The sequence below is a fragment of the Anomaloglossus baeobatrachus genome, chromosome 1 (genome assembly GCF_048569485.1).
Source record: "Anomaloglossus baeobatrachus isolate aAnoBae1 chromosome 1, aAnoBae1.hap1, whole genome shotgun sequence".
Classification (NCBI taxonomy): domain Eukaryota; kingdom Metazoa; phylum Chordata; class Amphibia; order Anura; family Aromobatidae; genus Anomaloglossus; species Anomaloglossus baeobatrachus.
Window position 1 is genome coordinate 667556201 of NC_134353.1, and position 24195 is coordinate 667580395.

General features: G+C 50.5%; 1 protein-coding gene across 3 annotated transcripts in view; it reads left to right on the forward strand.

Moving 5' to 3' along the window:
* ACACB (acetyl-CoA carboxylase beta) overlaps positions 1-24195 on the forward strand; it is a 352023-nt gene that overhangs the window by 301242 nt on the left and 26586 nt on the right. For all 3 annotated transcript variants that reach the window (XM_075320034.1, XM_075320035.1, XM_075320036.1), the window contains 2 exons: positions 17302-17437; positions 17659-17836. In XM_075320034.1, coding sequence (XP_075176149.1) covers positions 17302-17437; positions 17659-17836 — 314 coding nt within the window. The remainder of the gene's footprint in view (positions 1-17301; positions 17438-17658; positions 17837-24195) is intronic.

The following is a 24195-nucleotide window of genomic DNA, read 5'->3' on the forward strand; positions in this document are numbered from 1 at the left end:
GGTTGAGGTACCCATTGCGGGTACACAGGCAGGAGCCACATGCCGTTTTCCTTCCCCATCCCTTAGGGGCTCTGGGTGAAGTGGGATCCTAACCGGTCATCCAGGCACTGGGACCGGGCTCCATCCGCAGCCCCTGTGGGATTCTGACGGACAGGAGACTGAGTATCATCAGGGACAGGGCCCTGCATCTACAGGTACTCTGTGTCCCCTTGGGGACGGTGTATGGTGCACTTTGGCCTCAGACGCTGCAGCGACTGCAGTGTTGGTATGAGACCAGGACTACCGCGCCGATCGCGCCTGCCTGCCGGCCGCGGTTTTAACTTTAGTCCCCGGCTTTTGCGGCCTAGTGCCTTAAACTCCCGCCCCCGGGCCTGCCAGTCAGGGGTAAGGGCGGGACGGTCGGTCTGACGCCGACAGTGAGGGCTGGAGCACACTTAGGTGTCCTCCTCCCCCCTCACTAATCACTCTGGTGCACCAGATTCCCGCACTTTTTTAGTTACGCCCACGGCTCCCTCCTCCCCTGTGAACGCCGACAGCCATGTTTTAAGCACATTCTGCCGGTGGAGGACTTCTGGCTGCAGCTCTGGGAGACCCGAGGCAGGGAATCTGGTGGCCACACACCGCTTGAGCGGTCGGTAAGCCACACCGGTTACCCCGTGCTGGTCCCCCTAGGGTGCCGAACTGTGTATATATATATATATATATATATATATATATATATATATATATATATATATATATATATTATATTTGTATACATTTTCTCGGTTCGGCTGTACTGTTAGCTTGTGGCTATATACCCTCAGTGATCACGCTCCTGGGAGACAACAGCATGTCGTTCACAAGGAGCAAGGGTGCCAAGACACAGAGCTATTTTGCAACCTGTACCTCTTGTGCGGCTATGCTACCTGCAGGTTCCACCTACCCTCACTGTGAGCAATGCTCGGCCCCTGTGGCACTCGCTCAGCCGGAGCCTGAGGCACTAGGGGGTCCCTCGGCCCAGGTAGAACCGCCGACTCCCCCTGTCCAGGTGGCAGGGACAGAGTTGGCAATTTTAGCTGACAAGCTCTCTGAGTCACTTTCACAATCCATGGCTCAGTCTATGGACAAATGGTCTGCTAAGATACTAGAGGCCTTGCAGTCCAGACCGGCCCTTACACAGGCCTCGGGCTCTGCGGGATCGCCCCCAGGCCCCTCTCGGTCTGCGACGAAGCGTGCTCCTGGTGTGGCCTCCAGTTATTACGTGGAGGACTCCGGCACGGACCTCAGTCCCAGACCGGCTAAGCGGGCTCGCTTAGAATCTTCCCCGACTTCGTCACGCTGTTCGGGGTCTCAGCTTGAGGACTCTCTAGAGGATGAGGCGGAGGTTGCAGCCCAGGACTCTGACCCTGACGTTGCTCTCAATCTTGATACACCTGAAGGGGACGCCATAGTAAATGACCTTATAGCGTCCATCAACCAGGTGCTAGATCTTTCTCCTCCAACTCCACTGGTAGAGGATTCGGCTTCACAGCAGGAGAAGCACCAGTTTAGGTTTCCCAAACGTACTCGGAGTGCTTTCTTCGATCACTCTAACTTCAGAGATGCTGTCCAGAAGCACAGGGCTTTTCCGGACAAGCGCTTTACTAAACGCCTTAATGACACACGTTACCCCTTCCCCCCTGATGTTTTTAAGGGTTGGGCTCAATGTCCCAAGGTGGATCCTCCAGTCTCTAGACTGGCGGCTAGATCCGTAGTAGCAGTGGCTGACGGTTCATCGCTCAAGGATGCCACGGACAGGCAGATAGAGCTTCTAATGAAATCCATCTATGAAGCCATAGGCGCGTCCTTTGCCCCAGCCTTTGCAGCAGTGTGGGCGCTCCAGGCTATCTCAGCTTATCTGTCTGAGATTAATGCAGTCACCCGTACCTCTGCGCCGCAAGTAGCGTCTTTGACTTCTCAGGCGTCGGTATTTTCATCCTACGCCATGAATGCTATCCTGGACTCGGCTAGCCGCACAGGGGTAGCATCCGCCAATTCGGTGGCAGTTCGCAGGGCCATGTGGCTACGCGAATGGAAGGCAGACTCTGCTTCCAAGAAGTTCTTGACCGGTTTGCCTTTTTCTGGCGACCGATTGTTTGGCGAGCGATTGGATGAAATTATTAAGCAATCCAAGGGAAAGGACTCGTCCTTACCCCAGCCCAAACCAAACAGACCTCAGCAACGAAAAATTCAAGCGAGGTTTCGGTCCTTTCGGCCCTCAGCCAGATCCCAATCCTCCTCGTCCAACAGGCCGCAGAAGAGCCAGAGAAACTCTTCTGCATGGCGGTCTAAGTCACGTCCTCCAAAGACCGCCGGAGGTACCGTCTCCAAGGCGGCCTCCTCATGACTTTCGGCCTCCCCAAACCGCATCCTCGGTCGGTGGCAGGCTCTCCCGCTTTTGCGACGCCTGGTGGCCACATGTCCAAGACCGATGGGTGAGAGACATTCTGTCTCACGGTTACAGGATAGAGTTCAGCTCTCGTCCTCCGACTCGTTTTTTCAGAACATCTCCGCCCCCCGAACGAACCGTTGCACTTTTTCAGGCGGTGGACACTCTGATGACAGAAGGAGTTGTGATCCCCGTTCCCCTTCAGGAACGTGGTCGCGGTTTTACTCCAACCTGTTCGTGGTGCCAAAAAAGGACGGTTCATTCCGTCCCGTTTTGGACCTCAAATTGCTCAACAGACATGTGAGAACCAGGCGGTTTTGCATGGAATCCCTCCGCTCTGTCATCGCTTCGATGTCCCAAGGAGACTTCCTAGCATCAATCGACATCAGGGATGCCTATCTCCATGTGCCGATCGCTCCAGAGCATCAACGCTTCCTGCGTTTCGCCATCGGGGACGAACACCTTCAGTTTGTGGCACTGCCTTTCGGCCTGGCGACAGCCCCACGGGTCTTCACCAAGGTCATGGCATCCGTTGTGGCAGTCCTACACTCTCAGGGCCACTCGGTGATCCCGTACCTAGACGATCTCCTAGTCAAGGCACCCTCCCGGGTGGCATGTCAACACAGTCTGACCGTTGCTCTGGAGACTCTCCAGAGGTTCGGGTGGATCATCAATTTCCCAAAGTCAAAATTGACTCCGACCCAATCACTGACTTACCTCGGGATGGAGTTTCATACTCTCTCAGCGATAGTCAAGCTACCGCTGGACAAACAGCGTTCGCTGCAAACAGGGGTGCAATCTCTCCTTCGGGCCCAGTCACACCCCTTGAGGCGCCTCATGCACTTCCTGGGGAAGATGGTGGCAGCAATGGAGGCTGTTCCCTTCGCGCAGTTTCATCTGCGTCCACTCCAATGGGACATTCTCCGCAAATGGGACAAGAGGTCGACGTCTTTAGACAGGAACGTCTCTCTTTCTCTGGCAGCCAAGACCTCTCTTCAGTGGTGGCTTCTTCCCACTTCTCTGTCGCAGGGAAAATCTTTCCTGCCCCCATCCTGGGCTGTGGTCACGACGGACGCGAGTCTGTCAGGGTGGGGAGCGGTGTTTCTCCACCACAAGGCTCAGGGAACCTGGACTCCGACAGAGTCCTCCCTTCAGATCAATGTTCTGGAGATAAGGGCAGTGTATCTAGCCCTAAAGGCGTTCCATCGGTGGCTGGAGGGCAGGCAGATCCGCATACAGTCGGACAACGCCACGGCGGTCGCGTACATCAACCACCAGGGCGGCACTCGCAGTCGTCAAGCCTTCCAAGAAGTTCGTCGGATTCTGCTGTGGGCGGAGGCCACAGCCTCCACCATCTCCGCGGTTCACATCCCGGGCGTAGAAAACTGGGAAGCAGACTTTCTCAGTCGCCAGGGCATGGACGCGGGGGAATGGTCTCTCCACCCGGACGTGTTTCAAGAGATCTGTTGCCGCTGGGGAACGCCGGATGTCGATCTCATGGCGTCACGGCACAACAACAAAGTCCCGGCATTCATGGCATGGTCTCAGGATCACAGAGCTCTGGCGGCGGACGCCTTAGTTCAGGATTGGTCGCAGTTTCGACTGCCTTATGTATTCCCCCCTCTGGCAATGCTACCCAGAGTGTTGCGCAAGATCAGGTCCGACTGCCGCCGCGCCATCCTCGTCGCTCCAGACTGGCCGAGGAGGTCGTGGTACCTGGACCTGTGGCACCTCACGGTGGGTCAACCGTGGGCGCTCCCAGACCGACCAGACTTGCTGTCTCAAGGGCCATTTTTCCATCTGAATTCTGCGGCCCTCAACCTGACTGTGTGGCCATTGAGTCCTGGCTCCTAGCGTCCTCAGGGTTATCTCAAGAGGTGATTTCCACTATGAGACAAGCCAGGAAACCAACATCAGCCAAGATCTATCACAGGACTTGGAAGATCTTCTTATCCTGGTGCTCTGATAAGGGTTTTACCCCCTGGCCGTTTGCCTTACCCACGTTTCTTTCCTTCCTTCAATCCGGAATGGACAAGGGTTTGTCTCTCGGCTCTCTCAAGGGACAAGTATCGGCGCTTTCCGTGTTTTTTCAAAAGCGTCTAGCCAGGCTTCCGCAGGTCCGCACGTTCCTGCAGGGAGTTTGCCACATAGTCCCACCTTACAAGCGGCCGCTGGAACCCTGGGATCTCAACTCGGTTCTACGGGCTCTTCAAAAACCACCTTTTGAGCCGCTGCGGGATGTCTCTCTATCACGTCTTTCGCAGAAGGTGGCATTTCTAGTGGCGGTTACATCACTCCGAAGAGTGTCAGAGCTTGCAGCGCTGTCATGCAAAGCCCCTTTCCTGGTATTTCACCAGGATAAGGTGGTTCTGCGTCCGGTCCCGGAATTTCTCCCTAAGGTGGTGTCCCCTTTTCATCTCAATCAGGATATCTCCTTACCTTCATTTTGCCCTCATCCAATTCACCAATGTGAAAAGGATTTACATTTGTTAGATCTAGTGAGAGCACTCCGGATCTACGTGTCTCGCACGGCGCCGCTGCGCCGCTCTGATGCGCTTTTTGTCCTTGTCGCTGGCCAGCGTAAGGGGTCGCAGGCTTCCAAGTCAACCTTGGCTCGGTGGATCAAGGAACCGATTTTTGAAGCCTACCGTTCTTCTGGGCCGATTCCTTCAGGGCTGAAAGCCCATTCTACCAGAGCCGTTGGGGCGTCTTGGGCATTGAGGCACCGGGCTACGGCTCAGCAGGTGTGTCAGGCGGCTACCTGGTCTAGTCTGCACACTTTCACGAAACACTATCAGGTGCATACCTATGCTTCGGCGGATGCCAGTCTAGGTAGGCGAGTCCTTCAGGCGGCAGTTGCCCACCTGTAAGAGGGGGCCGTTGTCGGCTCTTTTTATCGGGGTATTCTTTTACCCACCCAGGGACTGCTTTTGGACGTCCCAATTGTCTGGGTCTCCCAATGGAGCGACAAAGAAGAAGGGAATTTTGTTTACTTACCGTAAATTCCTTTTCTTCTAGCTCCTATTGGGAGACCCAGCACCCGCCCCTGTTCCCTTCGGGCTGTTTGTTCTTTTGTGTACACATGCTGTTCATGTTGAATTGTTCTTTTGGTTCATGGTTTTCAGTTCTCCGAACATCCTTCGGATTGAATTTACCTCAGACCAATTTATAAGTTTCCTCCTTCCTGCTTTTGCACCAAAACTGAGGAGCCCGTGATGCACGGGAGGGTGTATAGGCAGAGGGGAGGGGTTACACTTTTTAAAGTGTAATACTTTGTGTGGCCTCCGGAGGCAGAAGCTATACACCCAATTGTCTGGGTCTCCCAATAGGAGCTAGAAGAAAAGGAATTTACGGTAAGTAAACAAAATTCCCTTCTCTCCGTATTACAGTTTATAAAAGAACGAACATTAAACTGTTTTTCATTGGAAATAGATGTAAATATTTTAGACTTATTAGCAAAACCGCAGCACTTACAAATATTAGCACCGCATTTAAAAAATCCTATTGTTTTTAATCAGTTGCTAGGGGAGATTTTGTCTGGATCTTTGAACATGCTAGGTGATAATAATGTAGCTAAGGTTGGGGCTCTTTTTGCCACAAAGGCAATATCATTATTTTCCACAATGTTTTTCAAAATATCATTCTGAGATAATAACTGAAGATATTTTCTGATAATTTTGACAATAGAATTAAACTGAGGACTATAGTTGGTGCTGAAAACTACCCCAGATTTTTTGGAGTCAAACTGTCTTTTTTTTCTTAGTAGAATCCAACAGCTTAACCCTATCAATGCCTGCTATTTTTTTCTTGGCTCTCTCCAAAGACCAATTGGGATACCCCCTTTTTTTTAAATTGTTACAAGTTAAATTCCAGGACCGTACGTACAACAACTTAAAGAGAAGGGAGAATTCCATTATAGCCATAAAGAAAAGAAAATTCTTGAGAGATCTTGAGGATTATAAGAATGATAAAATGTATAATTGGGCTAGTAATCCTCCCTCCATTTTGAGAAAACACAAGCCTTGGTATAAAAAACCTAAGGTATCTTTCAATTCCACGGCCAATTATGATACCTCTTTTGGAGAAACATCGGATGAATTAACGGACTCCTCGGTTGCTTCAGTAGCCAGTATTCAGACTGGTGGCAAGAAACACCAAAAAAGGAACTTCCAGCAAGAAGGTGCCTTGCCAAAAAATGATCTTGCAAGAGGGGAGGAAGGAAACATAAGTCCAAAAGTCTATCATATGACGTTCCGCAAGCGCAGTTAACAGAGATTCCTGTATTTAATCTTTCTAGTTATATTTTGACAGATTCACAAATTGGACTTTTGTCTAAAGGACTAGGTTTCTCTCCAGTCAAAAAATTAAATTTATTTGACACTATTGTTGATATCAATAGATTTGCACGCAATTTGACCCTTAAAGTTCATTATAATGAAGATAATATTCATGTGTATAATGATTTATCATCTACCAGTGTATCATTGGATAATAATTGTATTCATTTTAGTGAACAGGTAGCGATCTCCAATCTAAGACAACTAGAGGGGGAGACAGAGCTGGAGCATAGGGTGAATTTAAATGATAGGTTTTAGACTCGTAATCCTATATTTTACCCAGTAAAATCAAGACCTCCTTTCCTTGATTTTTTTCAAGAAACAATTGAAAGTGAGTTGGTGTCTCTTTACAACCAGGTGGAACATCAAGAGGTTAAATTCAATCTGAGTACTTCTGAACATAGGGCAATTAATGAGCTGAGAGCAAACAGCGATCTCCTTATTGTCCAGGCGGACAAGCTGTTGTAGCTCTCAATGCTGGTTTATACAGGAAAGTGAACTTGTTGGATCTGGAAAATAGTAGCACCTATGTTAAATTGCCATCAAATCCAACTAATTCATTTAATTCTGAATTATTACATCTGTTACAGGAGGGGATCAGTATGGGTAGAATTAAGAAGTTTATCTTTTGTGAAACACCGATTGTCCCAATATACCACTCACTCCCCAAAGTTCATAAAGAGGTTTTTCCTCCCCCTCTCAGACCTATTGTGTCTGGGATAGGGTTATTCAGTGAGAAACTAGGGGAGTGGGTGGATTTTTATCTTCAACCCCTAGTGCCATTAACACCAAGTCACCTTAAAGATTCCAAAAGTATGATACAGATTATGGAAAAATTTCACTGGCAATCTGACTATATGTGGCTATCTTGCGATGTGGTGGGGTTATATCCCTCTATCCCCCATCACGTCGCGATACGATGTATCACATATACTGGCGTATAAGACGACTTTTTACCCCCTTAAAATAATGGCTACAGTGGGGGGTCGTCTTATACGCCGGATATATACCTGGGTGCTGTAGTGCGCCGCTCCACTCCGTTCCACGCTTGGATTCTGCCTCCATAGCGACGAGGGAGGAACTTGCTGTCACCGCTGCTGAATGGCAGAGCGCTGGCCAATCAGAGGCAAGCAGCTCTGCCTTGACGTCAGCGCTCTAGCAGGGAAGTTCCTGCCTCGTCGTTATGGAAACGCGATACACAGCCCGGCCCCGTACTGGTATATCATACAGCATATATACTGGTATATATACAGCGGATATATAGCGTATATATAGCAGGGGGCCGCACTGTGTGAGGAGGTGTTTTTTTTTTTTTCACTGTCCAGTATAACCAATAGGATTAGTGCAGTAACGCCAGATTCCCCTCGCATCCATGCAGGGACATTAATGAAGAGCTTACATGCTGGCCCCTGCACTAATCCTATTGGTTATACTGGACAGTAAAAAAAACACCTCCTCACACAGTGCGGCCCCCTGCTCTTAGCATACTGAAGCATACTGAACGGGGGTAGTCTTATACAGTGAGTATATCCCAAATTCTATATTTTTAGGGCAGAAGTTGGGGGTCGTCTTATACGCCCAGTCGTCTTATACGCCGGCATATACGGTATTTGTCCAGATACAGTAATTACGAGGATTCCATCCAGAAGTTTATTGTCTCTTCAATTCAGTTTCTTTTGGGTCACAATTATTTTTCGTTTGATGAGAGATACTTCCTCCAGACACAAGGCGTGAGCATGGGCGCTAAGTTTTCACCTTCCCTAGCTAACCTGGTTATGTCCGTGTGGGAGGAAAATTATATTTTTAACATTGATAACCCATACAAGGATAATATTGTTTGGCTGGGTAGATTTATTGATGATCTGATATTTGTCTGGAGGGGTAGTCTCTCGTCTGCGAAAAGTTTTTTTTCTTATTTGGATTTGAATGATTTCAATCTAAAATTTACGAGTAGTAGTCATGAGGTATCAACAAACTTCTTGGACCTAAAATTGACCGCAGATTTGGATAGCAATAAGGTCTTGATATCTCCCTATAAAAAACCTACTGCATGCAATAGTATTTTAATGGCTTCCTCTAGTCATCCCAAACATGTCATTCAGAATATTCCTGTGGTAGAGCTTATTAGACTAAAAAGGAATACCACATCTAGTGATAGATTGGAGGAAGAAATTGAAATAACTTGTAACAATTTAAAAAAAAAAAAGGGGGTATCCCAATTGGTCTTTGGAGAGAGCCAAGAAAAAAATAGCAGGCATTGATAGGGTTAAGCTGTTGGATTCTACTAAGAAAAAAGACAGTTTGACTCCAAAAAATCTGGGGTAGTTTTCAGCACCAACTATAGTCCTCAGTTTAATTCTATTGTCAAAATTATCAGAAAATATCTTCCGTTATTATCTCAGAATGATATTTTGAAAAACATTGTGGAAAATATTGATATTGCCTTTGTGGCAAAAAGAGCCCCAACCTTAGCTACATTATTATCACCTAGCATATTCAAAGATCCAGACAAAATCTCCCCTAGCAACTGGTTAAAAACAATAGGATTTTTTTAATGCGGTGCTAATATTTGTAAGTACTGCGGTTTTGCTAATAAGTCTAAAATATTTACATCTATTTCCAATGAAAAACAGTTTAATGTTTGTTCTTTTATAAACTGTAATACGGAGAATGTAGTTTATTTAATTAATTGCAATATATGCCGCATGCAATATGTAGGCTGAACGATGAACCCCCTTAAAACCAGAATCCGCAAACATCTTTCAGATGCTAGCAATTTGCCAATGGTTGGTGCATCAGTAGTATCCCGACATTTTTCAAAAAAACACAATGGGGATTTACGCGGTTTTTCTTTTATAGGCATAGAGCATGTAAAAAAACCATTGAGAGGGGGAGATTTTCATAAAAAAGTGCTTGCAAGAGAGAGTAGGTGGATATTTGAGCTGGGGACCCGCATGCCACAGGGCTTTAACAATCGTATGGATATCATTATGCACTATTGATACATTGTTGCATTATATGTTGCTGGCTATTACTTCTGTGTTAGGCTAAGTTCACATTTCCGCTAAAATCTATCAGTCACAATCCGCTGCTCTTGTAAACAGCGGAATCCGTTTAGCGGATTCCGTTGCTCCCATAGACTTGTATGAGCAGCGGATTGTGACTGATGATGCTGCGTTGCACCCTCCGCCCGACTGATCAGTCGTGGAACGACTGACCGCCGGGCGGGGGGAACGCAGCATGTAACGTTTTTTGAGCAGCGAGATCCGTCGGATTTCGCTGCGCATGCTCTCTGGCTCCCTGCACACGTCACCAGCTTTGGTTGGTTACCCGATATTTACCCTGGTTACGGTGCAAGGAGCCAGCGCTAAGCGGTGTAGGCCCGTAACCAAGGTAAATATCGGGTAACCAAGGTAAACATCGGGTGCTTTGCTGTTACCCGATATTTAGGCTGGTTACGTGTGCAGGGAGGCCGACACTTCCCCGCTCGGCCCCGCCCCCTCCCGCACTCTGCACATGTATGTACACACACACACACACACACACACCTGTCCCCAGCCATGCAGACAAGCACTGACACCCTCGTCTGGCCCCGCCCCCTGCTCGGCTCCGCCCCCTCCCGCACTTTGCATGTGCACACACACACATACATACATACATACATGCACATACACACACTCACTCACACATACACTCACCTGTCCCCAGCCATGCAGACCGCAGCACTTCTACTGACATCCTCAGCGCCTGGCCCCGCCCCCCGCTCGGCTTCGCCCCCTCCCGCACTTTGCATGTGCACACACATACATACATACATGCACATACACACACTCACTCACAGATACACTCACCTGTCCCCAGCCATGCAGACCGCAGCACTTCCACTGACATCCTCAGCGCCTGGCCCCGCCCCCCGCTCGGCTCTGCCCCCGAACTCTGCCCCCCGCACACAACGGAATCCGACAAAGAATTCTGTTCTTTGCATCCGTTGTACAGCGTTGAACAGCGCATCAGTCACATGCGTCAAGCGACGCATGTGACTGATACAAATCAACGGAAATGTGAACTTAGCCTTAGGCTTTTTGTATCACTTTAAAAATAATTTTATGGTCAGGTTATTGGATTTTCTGATTGTATTTTTCTCCAAAATGTTGAATCCTTTCCTTATAAACTCTTATGCATGCTGTATATTGATTAATATGCGGATAGCTAAGGCTAGTTTCACACTTGCGTTGGACGGGATCCGTAGCATTGCGTTGTGTGACGCATGCAACGGATGCGTTGCATATAGTGGCACAACGCATGCTACAGATCGTACAAAATAACGCAGTCTGTTGTAGTTTTTTTTCCTTGACTTTACACATCTGAGCTTGTGCAGTTGTGTAAAGTCAGCTGCGTTAACGGAATCCGTCAAATGACGCATTCTAACGGAATCCGCCACCATAGAGCGTCCATTATAAAAACAACGGACGCCTAACGGATTCCTGCAGATTGCGTTTTTCTTTGTCGCTCTATTGGGAGACCCAGACAATTGGGTGTATAGGCTATGCCTCCGGAGGTAGCACAAAGTATTACGCTCAAAAGTGTTAAGCCCCTCCCCTTCTGCCTATACACCCCCCGTGCTCCCACGGGCGCCTCAGTTTTTATGCTTTGTGCGAAGGAGGCAGACATGCACAGCACAGCTCCACAGATTGGTCAGCAGCAGCTGCTGACCAGGTCGGATGGAAGAAAAGTGGGCCCATATAGGGCCCCCAGCATGCTCCCTTCTCACCCCACTCTTGTCGGCGGTGTTGTTAAGGTTGAGGTATCCATTGCGGGTACGGAGGCTGGAGCCCACATGCTGCTTTCCTTCCCCATCCCCCTCAGGGCTCTGGTGAAGTGGGATCCTATCGGTCTCCAGGCACTGAGACCGTGCTTCATCCACAACTCCTGTGGAGACTGCTGGATAGGAGCCGGGTTCCGTTCAGGGACATGGCCCTGCATCTTGAAGGTACTCTGTATCCCTGTAGGGACCGTGCACGGCAACACCTCAGCTTTGCTGGGTGTGCTAGTGCACCGGGGACCGCGGCGCTGACCGGGTCTATATGTGCCATTACACACTCAGCGTCGCTGAGTGTGTTTATATGTAGGGGCTACCGCGCTAACCGCCGCTGCCATGTGAAACTGCGGCGCGGCTGGGACTTGTAGTTCGCCGGGGACTTCGGCGTCGGCCGCGCTTTTACGGCGGCGACGCTTATACTCGAGTCCCCGGCTTTCTTGCGGCCTAGCTTCCTTTTTCCCGCCCTCAGCCCTGACAGGCAGGGGGAAGGGCGGGACGCTGCACGGAAGAGAGGGACAAACGAGCAGCATGAGGGCTGGAGCATGCTTTGCATACTCCACTCCCCTCACTGTGCACTGTGTGAGACGCCCACGGCTCCCTCCTCTCGTCAGGACGCCGCAGCCATTCCTGTCAGCTCCTCCGACGCTGCAGAGAGGGATTAACCCTGGGAAACCAGAATCACCATGCTTGTCCAGATAAGCGTTTTTTCTTAGCGCCTTAAGGATACACGTTGTCCTTTTCCACCTGACGTGGTTAAAGGTTGGACTCAGTGTCTCAGAGTGGACCCTCCAATCTCACAGACTGGCGGCTAGATCATTACTTGCAGTGGAAGATGGAGCCTCGCTCAAAGATGCCACTGACGGGCAGATGGAGCTCTGGTTGAAATCCATCTATGAAGCTATCGGAGCTTCTTTTGTCCCAGCATTCGCAGCCGTATGGGCGCTACCAGCTATCTCAGCAGGTCAAGCGCAAATTGAAGCAGCCACATGCACGGCCGCGCCACAAGTGGCATCCATTACCTCCCAAACCTCGGCAACGCTATTAGTGCTGTCCTGGACTCTGCGAGCTGTACGGCGGTTGCGGCCGCCAATTCGGTAGTACTCCGCAGGGCCTTATGGCTACGGGAATGGAAGGCAGATTCTGCTTCCAAAAAAGCGCTTAACCAGTTTGCCAATTTGTGGCGACAGGTTGTTTGGCGAGCGTCTGGATGAAGTCATCAAACAATCCAAGGGAAAGGATACATCCTTACCCCAGTCCCAACCAAACATATCCCAACAGAGGAGAGGGCAGTCGAGGTTTCGCTCCTCTCGGGGCGCGGGCAGGTCCCAATTCTCCTCGTCCACAAGGTCTCAGAAAGACAAAGGAGCTCTGATGCATGGCGGTCTAAGTCATGTCCTAAACAGACCACCGGGGGCGCCGCTAACAAAGCGGCTTCCTCATGACTTTCGGCCTCCGCTAGTAGCATCCTCGGTCGGTGGCAGGCTCTCCCGCTTTTGCGAACACCGGGCTGCCACAAATAACAGACCGCTGGGTGACAGTTATTCTGTCTCACGGTTACGAGATAGAGTTTACCTCTCGTCCCCCGACTCGATTCTTCAGGTCATCCCCGCCTCCCGAGCGAGCCGAGGCTCCTCTGCAGGCGCTGGGCACTCTGAAGGCAGAAGGAGTGGTGGTCCCTGTTCCTCTTCAGCAACAGAGCCACGGTTTTTACTCCAACTTGTTGGTGGTCTCAAAGAAGGACGGGTCTTTCCGCCCGGTCCTGGACCTGAAACTGCTCAACAGACGGGTAAAAACCAGGCGGTTCCGGATGGAATCCCTCCGCTCCGTCATCGCCTCAATGTCCCAAGGAGATTTCCTGGCATCAATCGATATCAGAAATGCTTATCCCCATGTACCGATTGCTCCAGAGCACCAGCGCTTCTTGCGCTTTGCCATAGGACACGAATACCTGCAATTCGTGGCACTGCCGTTCGGCCTGGCAACAGCCCCACGGGTTTTTACCAAGGTTATGGCTACTGTAGTAGCGCTTCTACACTCCCTGGGTCACTCGGTGATCCAGTATTTGGACGATCTGCTGATCAAGGCACCCTCTATAGAGGCATGCCAACGCAGCCTTGACGCTACCCTGGAGACTCTCCAGGGTTTCGGGTGGATCATCAATTTTCCAAAGTCAAATCTGACACCGGCCCAATCGCTGACATATCTCGGCACGAAGTTTCATACTCTCAGCGATAGTGAAGCTTCCGCTGATCAAACAGCAGTCACTACGGAAAGGGGTACAATCTCTCCTTCAAGGCCAGTCACACCCCGTGAGGCGCCTCACGCACTTCCTGGGGAAGATGGTGACAGCAATGGAGGCAGTCCCTTTCGCGCAATTTCACCTGCGTCCCCTTCAATGGGACATCCTATGCAAATGGGACAGGAAGCCGACGTCCCTCGTCAGGATCGTCTCCCTCTCTCAGACGACCAAAGCTTCCCTTCGGTGGTGGCTTATTCCCACTTCATTAGCGAAGGGGAAATCTTTCCTACCCCCATCCTGGGAAGTAGTCACGACGGACGCGAGTCTGTCAGGGTGGGGAGCGGTTTTTCTCCACCACAGGGCTTAGGGTACGTGGACCCAGCAAGAGTCCTCGCTTCAGATCAATTTTCTGGAAATACGGGCAGGGTATCTTGCCCTGAAAGCTTTCCAGCAGTGGCTGGAAGGCAAGCAGATCAGAATTCAGTCGGACAATTCCGCAGTGGTGGCATACATCAACCACCAAGGCGGCACACGCAGTCGGCAAGCCTCCCAGGAAGTCCGGCGGATTTTGATGTGGGTGGAAGCCACGGCCTCCACCATCTCTGCAGTTCACATTCCAAGCATGGAAAACTGGGAAGCGGATTATCTCAGTCGCCAGGGCATGGACACAGGGGAATGGTCCCTTCACCCGGGCGTGTTTCAGGAGATCTGTTGCCGCTGGGGGGTGCCGGACGTCGACTTCATGGCGTCCCGGCACAATAACAAGGTACCGACGTTCATGGCACGGTCTCAAGATCCCAGAGCTCTGGCGGCAGACGCCTTAGTTCAGGATTGGTCGCAGTTTCAGCTCCCTTATGTGTTCCTCCGCTGGCACTGTTGCCCAGAGTGTTACGCAAGATCAGGGCCGACTGCCGCCGCGTCATCCTCGTCGCTCCAGACTGGCCGAGGAGGTCGTGGTACCCGGATCTGTGGCATCTCACGGTCGGCCAACCGTGGGCACTACCAGACCGACCAGACTTGTTATCTCAAGGGCCGTTTTTTCCATCTCAATTCTGTGGCCCTCAACCTGACTGTGTGGCCATTGAGTCCTGGATCCTAGCGTCTTCAGGATTATCTCAAGACGTCATTGCCACTATGAGATAGGCTAGGAAACCAACGTCCGCCAAGATCTACCACAGGACGTGGAAAATTTTCCTGTCGTGGTGCTCTGCTCAGGGTTCTTCTCCCTGGCACTTTGCCTTGCCCATTTTTTCTGTCCTTCCTTCAATCTGGACTGGAAAAGGGTTTGTCGCTCAACTCCCTTAAGGGACAAGTCTCAGCGCTCTCTGTGTTTTTTCCAGAAGCGCCTAGCCAGACTTCCACAGGTACGCACGTTCCTGCAGGGGGTTTGTCACATCGTTCCTTCTTACAAGCTGACGTTAGAACCCTGGATTCTGAACAGGGTGCTGATGGTTCTTCAGAAACCACCATTCGAGACAATGAGAGATATTTCTCTCTCTCACGCCTTTCGCAGAAAGGGTTTTTTCTAGTAGCAGTCACTTCACTTCGGAGAGTGTCCAAGCTAGCAGCGCTGTCATGCAGAGCCCCTTTCCTGGTTGTTCACCAGGACAAGGTGGTTCTGCGTCCGGTTCCGGACTTTCTCTCTAAGGTGGTATCCCCCTTTCATCTCAATCAGGATATCTCCTTACCTTCTTTTTGTCCTCATCCAGTTCACCAATGTGAAAAGGATTTGCACTTGTTAGATCTGGTGAGAGCACTCAGACTCTACATTTCTCGTACGGCGCCCCTGCGCCGCTCGGATGCACTTTTTGTCCTTGTCGCTGGCCAGCGTAAAGGGTCACAGGCTTACAAATCAACCTTGGCTCGGTGGATCAAGGAGCCAATTCTCGAAGTCCACCGTTCGGCTGGGCTTCCGGTTCCCTCAGGGCTGAAGGCCCATTCTACCAGAGCCGTGGGTGCGTCCTGGGCTTTGAGACACCAGGATACGGCTCAGCAGGTGTGTCAGGCGGCTACCTGGTCGAGCCTGCACACTTTCACGAAACACTATCAGTTGCATACCTATGCTTCGGCGGATGCCAGTCTAGGTAGACGAGTCCTTCAGGCGGCGATTGCGCACCTGTAGGAAAAGGCCGTTTTACGGCTCTCTTACGAGGTATTATTTTACCCACCCAGGGATTGCTTTTGGACATCCCAATTGTCTGGGTCTCCCAATAGAGCGACAAAGAAGAAGGGAATTTTGTTTACTTACCGTAAATTCCTTTTCTTCTAGCTCTAATTGGGAGACCCAGCACCCGCCCCTGTTTTTTTGTGTACACATGTTGTTCATGTTGAATGGTTTCAGTTCTCCGATATTCCTTCGGATCGATGTTACTTTAAACCAGTTTATAATTCTTTTTCCTCCTTCTTGCTTTTGCACCAAAACTGAGGAGCCCGTGGGAGCACGGGGGGTGTATAGGCAGAAGGGGAGGGGCTTAACACTTTTGAGTGTAATACTTTGTGCTGCCTCCGGAGGCATAGCCTATACACCCAATTGTCTGGGTCTCCCAATTAGAGCTAGAAGAAAAGGAATTTACGGTAAGTAAACAAAATTCCCTTCTTTTGACACTCCGCCAAGCGCAGAAAAACGTTACATGCTGCCTTCCATCCGCCCGACGCAGCGTCAAAATAACGCCGCTGCGTCGTCTAGCGGATGCAACGCAGACACTTGCGTTACAGTACGTCATCCATACAACTCTATGGAGAATAGCGCGGTCCGTTAACGGACTGCGCTATTCTCCATAGTGACGGAATGCGCTGAACGCAAGTGTGAAACTAGCCTTACATGTTTGATTTGCTTTTCTAGCTTATGTTTTTAAATCTCTCACACATGTTTGTAATTACCTTGATGGGAGTGAGATGTATATAAGGTTCTATGTTTGGAAAGGAGATCAGATTCTGGACCGTGAAGAAGGCGGATTTTACCGCTGAAACGCGTAGTCCTATCTGCGCTATTTTCCTGCGATAATGCTGTTCTGAATTGCTTGGACCATTATATTTTAATGAATTTATGAATAAAAAGAAGGAAAAAATTTTTTAACAGCATCCTGGATTGCTCACGTTATTGCTGGACTCTGCCTTGTTGTTGTTCACATTTGTATGGATGGACTCCTACGTCCTGATTCGGGCACAACGGAGTTAACCAGGTCAGCTGAGGATCCAGGTGATTCACAGGAGTGAGCTGGTCTACATTGTTGGACTTATATATATGTATATATGTATATGTATATATATATATATATATATATATATAAAACAAGAAATGATGTAAAAAAAAACCCTTCAAATTATTATATATTTAAAATGATCTGTGTCATTTAATATTGCAGCTTAGCAAAAAACAAATATTATGGCTCTTGGAATAGGAGGGAAGAAGGAAATTTGATGCGTCATTAATTTGATAAACACAAGATGTGAAAATCTACCACTCAAAAGGTCCTCTGAATCTTTTCTTCTCCAGATAATTCAGCAGGCTGGACAAGTTTGGTTCCCAGATTCAGCATTTAAAACTGCACAGGCTATAAAAGATTTCAACCGTGAGGGGCTGCCCATAATCATCTTTGCAAACTGGAGGGGATTCTCGGGGGGTATGAAGGGTAAGAGTAAAGCACAGCAATTGTATCTCTAATATGCTATTAATGAAAAAACAGAATGTGATAGAAAGATGTATGTGAAATAGAGCTGGTAATGGAAACATAATACAAAATGAGTCGTAGTGTATACTATTGTATTATGTATGTTTTCTGCTAACTAGCTGGTAATATGCCACTATGCTGTCTTATTTGCGGAATATTTAGGCTTCTATTACATTTTACAGATATGTACGATCAGGTGCTAAAGTTTGGAGCATACATTGTGGACAGCCTAAGAGAATTCAAGCAGCCAGTTTTAGTATACATCCCTCCATATGCTGAGCTAAGAGGAGGATCATGGGTTGTCATTGATCCCACAATCAACCCTCTCTACATGGAGCTTTATGCTGACAAGGACAGCAGGTGGGTAAACCTCAGTTTAAAGGCACATAATGGGAATTCTTGCTTAGATACTTATTATTTCAACATTTTGACTTGATAATCTGCCAGCCAGAACATAAAGCACTTACCAAGAGCATCCATTCTTCTGTAGGACAGCACCAAAATATGAGCAATATGCAGACACCTAAGTCAGCAACCCAATCAAGATGGAAATAAAAGCAAATACATACACAAAATAGCATGTATTAAATTAAAAACTAGATCACAAAAATGCTTGAGGAAATAGTAAAGGGCAGTAGAATATATGTAAAAAAACCAAGATTGGTGCATGTAGGTTAAGACCAAATCTAGGTGACTACATGATCACAAAAACCGACCAGAAAGTTGCAGCACTCCCAAAAAGTATAACGTCTATACATGGAGACGATGTCAAGTATAACAATTGTCAGCAAATAGCCTGGAATGCTGACCAAAAAAGTAACTGAAGGTTGCCACTGAAAATAGCAAAAACATGGCCAAATAATAAGAATAAATATGTCCACATTAGGGCTAAAAGCCCCTAGATGTCCGTGCAAACTAACGCTAACATAATAGCCAAACACCAGGCTCAAAACAATTTGGTGATTTAAGTTGTGTCATTCACATAAAAAGTGCGTCTGACATTACCTTAGGCTACTAGGGGCCCCTGAAAGATGCACTGCTGTATTCTGTAGGACCTACACTGCAGGAAAATTGCTATCACTCACTTCCTGGTTCACCCACATATACGTCTGCAGGGGTCCCACAACCTGTGTAGTACACATTAACATTTTTCCTTGTAACGTTTGCTTAAGTACCTCACAAAATAGTTATTAATTTTAATTTCTTTGTCGCTCCATTGGGAGACCCAGACAATTGGGGTGTATAGCTTCTGCCTCCGGAGGCCACACAAAGTATTACACTTTAAAAAGTGTAACCCCTCCCCTCTGCCTATACACCCTCCCGTGCATCACGGGCTCATCAGTTTTATGCTTTGTGTTGAAGGAGGCACACATTCACTCAAGCTCCCATTTTAGTCAGCAGCAGCTGCTGATTGTATCGGATGGAAGAAAAGAGGGCCCCCAACAGGGCCCCCGGCATGCTCCCTTCTCACCCCACTAAGTCGGCGGTGCTGTTAAGGTTGAGGTACCTATTGCGGGTACAAAGGCTGGAGCCACATGCTGTTTTCCTTCCCCATCCCTTAGAGGCTCTGGGAGAAGTGGGATCCTAACCGGTCACCATTCACTGGGACCGGGCTCCCTCCTCAGCCCCTGGGGGAATCTGCCGGACAGGAGACTGGGTATCATCAGGGACAGGCCCTGCATCTAAAAGGTACTCTGTGTCCCCTTGGGGACGGTGCATGGAGCGCCTGTGTCACAGACGCTGCAGCGGCTGCTGTTTTTTTGTGACGACCGGGACTACCGCGCCGACCGCACCTGTTTGCCGGCCGCGTTATTAAATTTAGTCCCCGGCTTCATGCGGCCTAGTACCATAACTCCCGCCCCCGGGCCTGCCAGTCAGGGGTAAGGGCAGGACTGTCGACTGGACGTCGGCAGTGAGGGCTGGAGCATACTTAGGTGTCCTCCTCCCCCCTCACTGATCACTGTGGGGCACCAGATTCCCGCACTTTATTAGTCACCGCCCACGGCTCCCTCCTCCCCTGAGAGCTCCGGCAGCCATTTTTACAATCACTTCTGCCGGTGGAGGATTTCAGAACGAGCTCTGCAGCTCTGGGAGGCCCAGGCAGGGAATCTGGTGGACACACAACCGCTTTGGGCGGTCGGTAAGCCACACCGGTTACCCGGTGCTGGTCCCCCTAGGGTGCCGAAGTGGATATATATATATATTTGTATACATTTTCTCTGTTCGGCCGCATTGTTTTGCTTTTGGCTATATACCCTCAGTGATCACTCTCAGAGGAGACATCAGCATGTCGTCCGCAAAGAGCAAGGGTGCCAAGACACAGGGTTATTTTGCAACCTGTACCTCTTGTGCGGCTATGTTACCTGCAGGTTCCACCTACCCTCACTGTGAGCAATGCTCGGCCCCTGTGGCACTCACTCAGCCGGAGCCTCGGGCACTGGTGGGACCCTCGGCTCAGGTAGAACCGCCGGCTTCCACTGTCCAGGTGGCAGGGACAGAGTTTGCAGTTTTGGCTGAGAAACTCTCTGAGTCGCTTTCACAATCCATGGCTCAGTCTATGGACAGATGGTCTGCTAAGATACTAGAAGCCTTGCAGTCCAGATCGGTACTTACACAGGCCCCGGGCACTGTGAGTTCATCGCCCCCAGGCCCCTCTCAGTCTGCGCTGCAGAGTGCTCCTGGGGTGACACCTAGGTCCCACGGGGAGGACTCCGACACGGACCGCAGTCCCAGACCGGCTAAGCGAGCTCGCTGGGAACCTTCCCCGACTTCATCACGCTGTTCGGGGTCTCAGCTTGAGGACTCTCTGGAGGATGAAGCGGAGGTCGCAGCTCAGGGCTCTGATCCTGACGTTGCTCTCAATCTTGATACACCTGAAGGGGACGCCATAGTAAATGACCTTATAGCATCCATCAACCAGGTGCTAGATCTTTCTCCCCCAACTCCACCTATAGAGGAGTCTGCTTCGCAGCAGGAGAAACACCAGTTTAGGTTTCCCAAACGTACACGGAGTGCGTTTTTCGATCACTCTAACTTCAGAGATGCTGTCCAGAAGCACAGAGCATTTCCGGACAAGCGCTTTACTAGGCGCCTTAATGACACACGTTACCCCTTCCCCCCTGACGTAGTTAAGGGTTGGGCTCAGTGTCCCAAGGTGGATCCTCCAGTCTCTAGACTGGCGGCTAGATCCTTAGTATCAGTGGCAGATGGTTCATCGCTCAAGGATGCCACTGACAGGCAGATAGAGCTCCTGATGAAATCCATCTATGAAGCCATAGGCGCGTCTTTTGCCCCGGCCTTTGCAGCCGTGTGGGCACTCCAAGCTATCTCAGCTTGTCTGTCTGAGATTAATGCGGTCACACGTACCTCTGCTCCGCAAGTTGCGTCTTTGACTTCGCAGGCGTCGGTATTTTCATTCTATGCCATGAATGCCATCCTGGACTCTGCGAGCCGTACAGCGGTAGCGTCCGCCAATTCTGTGGCAGTCCGCAGGGCCATGTGGCTACGCGAATGGAAGGCAGACTCTGCTTCCAAGAAGTTCTTAACCGGTTTGCCATTTTCTGGCGACCGTTTGTTTGGCGAGCGATTGGATGAAATTATTAAACAATCCAAGGGAAAGGACTCGTCCTTACCCCAGTCCAAACCAAACAGACCTCAGCAACGAAAAATTCAATCGAGGTTTCGGTCCTTTCGGCCCTCAGCCAGGTCCCAATCTTCCACGTCCAACAGGCCAGAGAAGGGCCAGAGGAACTCTTATGCATGGCGGTCTAAGTCACGTCCTCCAAAGACCGCCGGAGGAACCGTCTCCAAGGCGGCCTCCTCATGACTTTCGGCCTCCCCAAACCGCATCCTCGGTCGGTGGCAGGCTCTCCCGCTTTTGCGACGCCTGGTGGCCACATGTCCAAGACCGATGGGTGAGAGACATTCTGTCTCACGGTTACAGGATAGAGCTCAGCTCTCGTCCTCCGACTCGTTTCTTCAGAATATCTCCGCCCCCCGAGCGAGCCGATGCACTTTTTCAGGCGGTGAACACTCTGAAGGCAGAAGGAGCTGTGATCCCCGTTCCCCTTCAAGAACGTGGTCGCGGTTTTTACTCCAACTTGTTCGTGGTGCCAAAAAAGGACGGATCATTCCGTCCCGTTCTGGACCTCAAACTGCTCAACAGACACGTGAGAACCAGACGGTTTCGGATGGAATCTCTCCGCTCTGTCATCGCTTCGATGTCCCAAGGAGACTTCCTAGCATCAATCGACATCAGGGATGCTTATCTCCATGTGCCGATTGCACCAGAGCATCAACGCTTCCTGCGTTTCGCCATCGGGGATGAACACCTTCAGTTTGTGGCACTGCCTTTCGGCCTGGCGACAGCCCCACGGGTCTTCACCAAGGTCATGGCATCCGTGGTGGCGGTCCTACACTCTCAGGGCCACTCGGTGATCCCTTACTTAGACGATCTCCTAGTCAAGGCACCCTCCCGGGTGGCATGTCAACACAGCCTGACCATTGCTCTGGAGACTCTCCAGAGGTTCGGGTGGATCATCAATTTCCCAAAGTCAAAATTGACACCGACCCAATCACTGACTTACCTCGGGATGGAGTTTCATACTCTCTCAGCGATAGTCAAGCTTCCGCTGGACAAACAGCGTTCGCTGCAGACAGGGGTGAAATCTCTTCTTCGGGCCCAGTCACACCCCTTGAGGCGCCTCATGCACTTCCTAGGGAAGATGGTGGCAGCAATGGAGGCAGTTCCCTTTGCGCAGTTTCATCTGCGTCCACTTCAATGGGACATTCTCCGCAAATGGGACAGGAGGTCGACGTCCCTAGACAGGAACGTCTCTCTTTCACTGGCAGCCAAAACCTCTCTTCAGTGGTGGCTTCTTCCCACTTTTTTGTCGAAGGGAAAATCCTTCCTGCCCCCATCCTGGGCTGTGGTCACGATGGACGCGAGTCTGTCAGGGTGGGGAGCGGTCTTTCTCCACCACAGGGCTCAGGGAACCTGGACTCCGACAGAGTCCTCCCTTCAGATCAATGTTCTGGAGATAAGGGCAGTGTATCTAGCCCTAAAGGCGTTCCATCGGTGGCTGGAGGGCAGGCAGATCCGCATACAGTCGGACAACGCCACGGCGGTCGCGTACATCAACCACCAGGGCGGCACACGCAGTCGTCAAGCCTTCCAAGAAGTTCGGCGGATTCTGCTGTGGGCGGAGGCCACAGCCTCCACCATCTCCGCAGTTCACATCCCGGGCGTAGAAAACTGGGAAGCAGACTTTCTCAGTCTCCAGGGCATGGACGCAGGGGAATGGTCTCTTCACCCGGACGTGTTTCAAGAGATCTGTTGCCGCTGGGGAACGCCGGACGTCGACCTCATGGCGTATCGGCACAACAACAAAGTCCCGGCATTCATGGCACGGTCTCAAGATCACAGAGCTCTGGCGGCGGACGCATTAGTTCAGGATTGGTCGCAGTTTCGACTGCCTTATGTATTTCCTCCTCTGGCACTGCTGCCCAGAGTGTTACGCAAGATCAGGTCCGACTGCCGCCGCGCCATCCTCGTCACTCCAGACTGGCCGAGGAGGTCGTGGTACCCGGATCTGTGGCACCTCACGGTGGGTCAACCGTGGGCACTCCCAGACCGACCAGACTTGCTGTCTCAAGGGCCTTTTTTCCCTCAACCTGACTGTGTGGCCATTGAGTCCTGGCTCCTAGCGTCCTCAGGGTTATCTCAAGATGTCATTGCCACTATGAGACAGGCCAGGAAACCAACGTCCGCCAAGATCTATCACAGGGCTTGGAGGATCTTCTTATCCTGGTGCTCTGATCAGGGTTTTACCCCCTGGCCGTTTGCCTTACCCACTTTTCTTTCTTTCCTTCAATCCGGAATGGACAAGGGTTTGTCTCTCGGCTTTCTCAAGGGACAAGTATCGGCGCTTTCCGTGTTTTTTCAAAAGCGTCTAGCCAGGCTTCCGCAGGTCCGCACGTTCCTGCAGGGAGTTTGCCACATAGTCCCACCTTACAAGCGTCCGCTGGAACCCTGGGATCTTAACAGGGTGCTAACGGCTCTTCAGAAACCACCTTTCGAGCCGCTGCGGGATGTCTCTCTATCACGTCTTTCGCAGAAGGTGGCCTTCCTAGTGGCAGTCACATCACTTCGGAGAGTGTCTGAGCTAGCAGCGCTGTCATGCAAAGCCCCCTTCCTGGTGTTTCACCAGGATAAGGTGGTTCTGCGTCCGGTCCCGGAATTTCTCCCTAAGGTGGTATCCCCTTTTCATCTCAATCAGGATATCTCCTTACCTTCTTTTTGCCCTCATCCAGTTCACCAATGTGAAAAGGATTTGCACTTGTTAGATCTCGTGAGAGCACTCCGGTTCTACGTGTCTCGCACGGCACCCCTGCGCCGTTCTGATGCGCTCTTTGTCCTTGTCGCTGACCAGCGTAAGGGGTCGCAGGCTTCCAAGTCAACCTTGGCTCGGTGGATCAAGGAACCGATTCTTGAAGCCTACCGTTCTTCGGGGCTTCCGATTCCTTCAGGGCTGAAAGCCCATTCTACCAGAGCCGTGGGTGCGTCCTGGGCATTGCGGCACCGGGCTACGGCTCAGCAGGTGTGTCAGGCGGCTACCTGGTCTAGTCTGCACACTTTCACGAAACACTATCAGGTGCATGCCTATGCTTCGGCAGATGCCAGTCTAGGTAGGCGAGTCCTTCAGGCGGCGGTTGCCCAC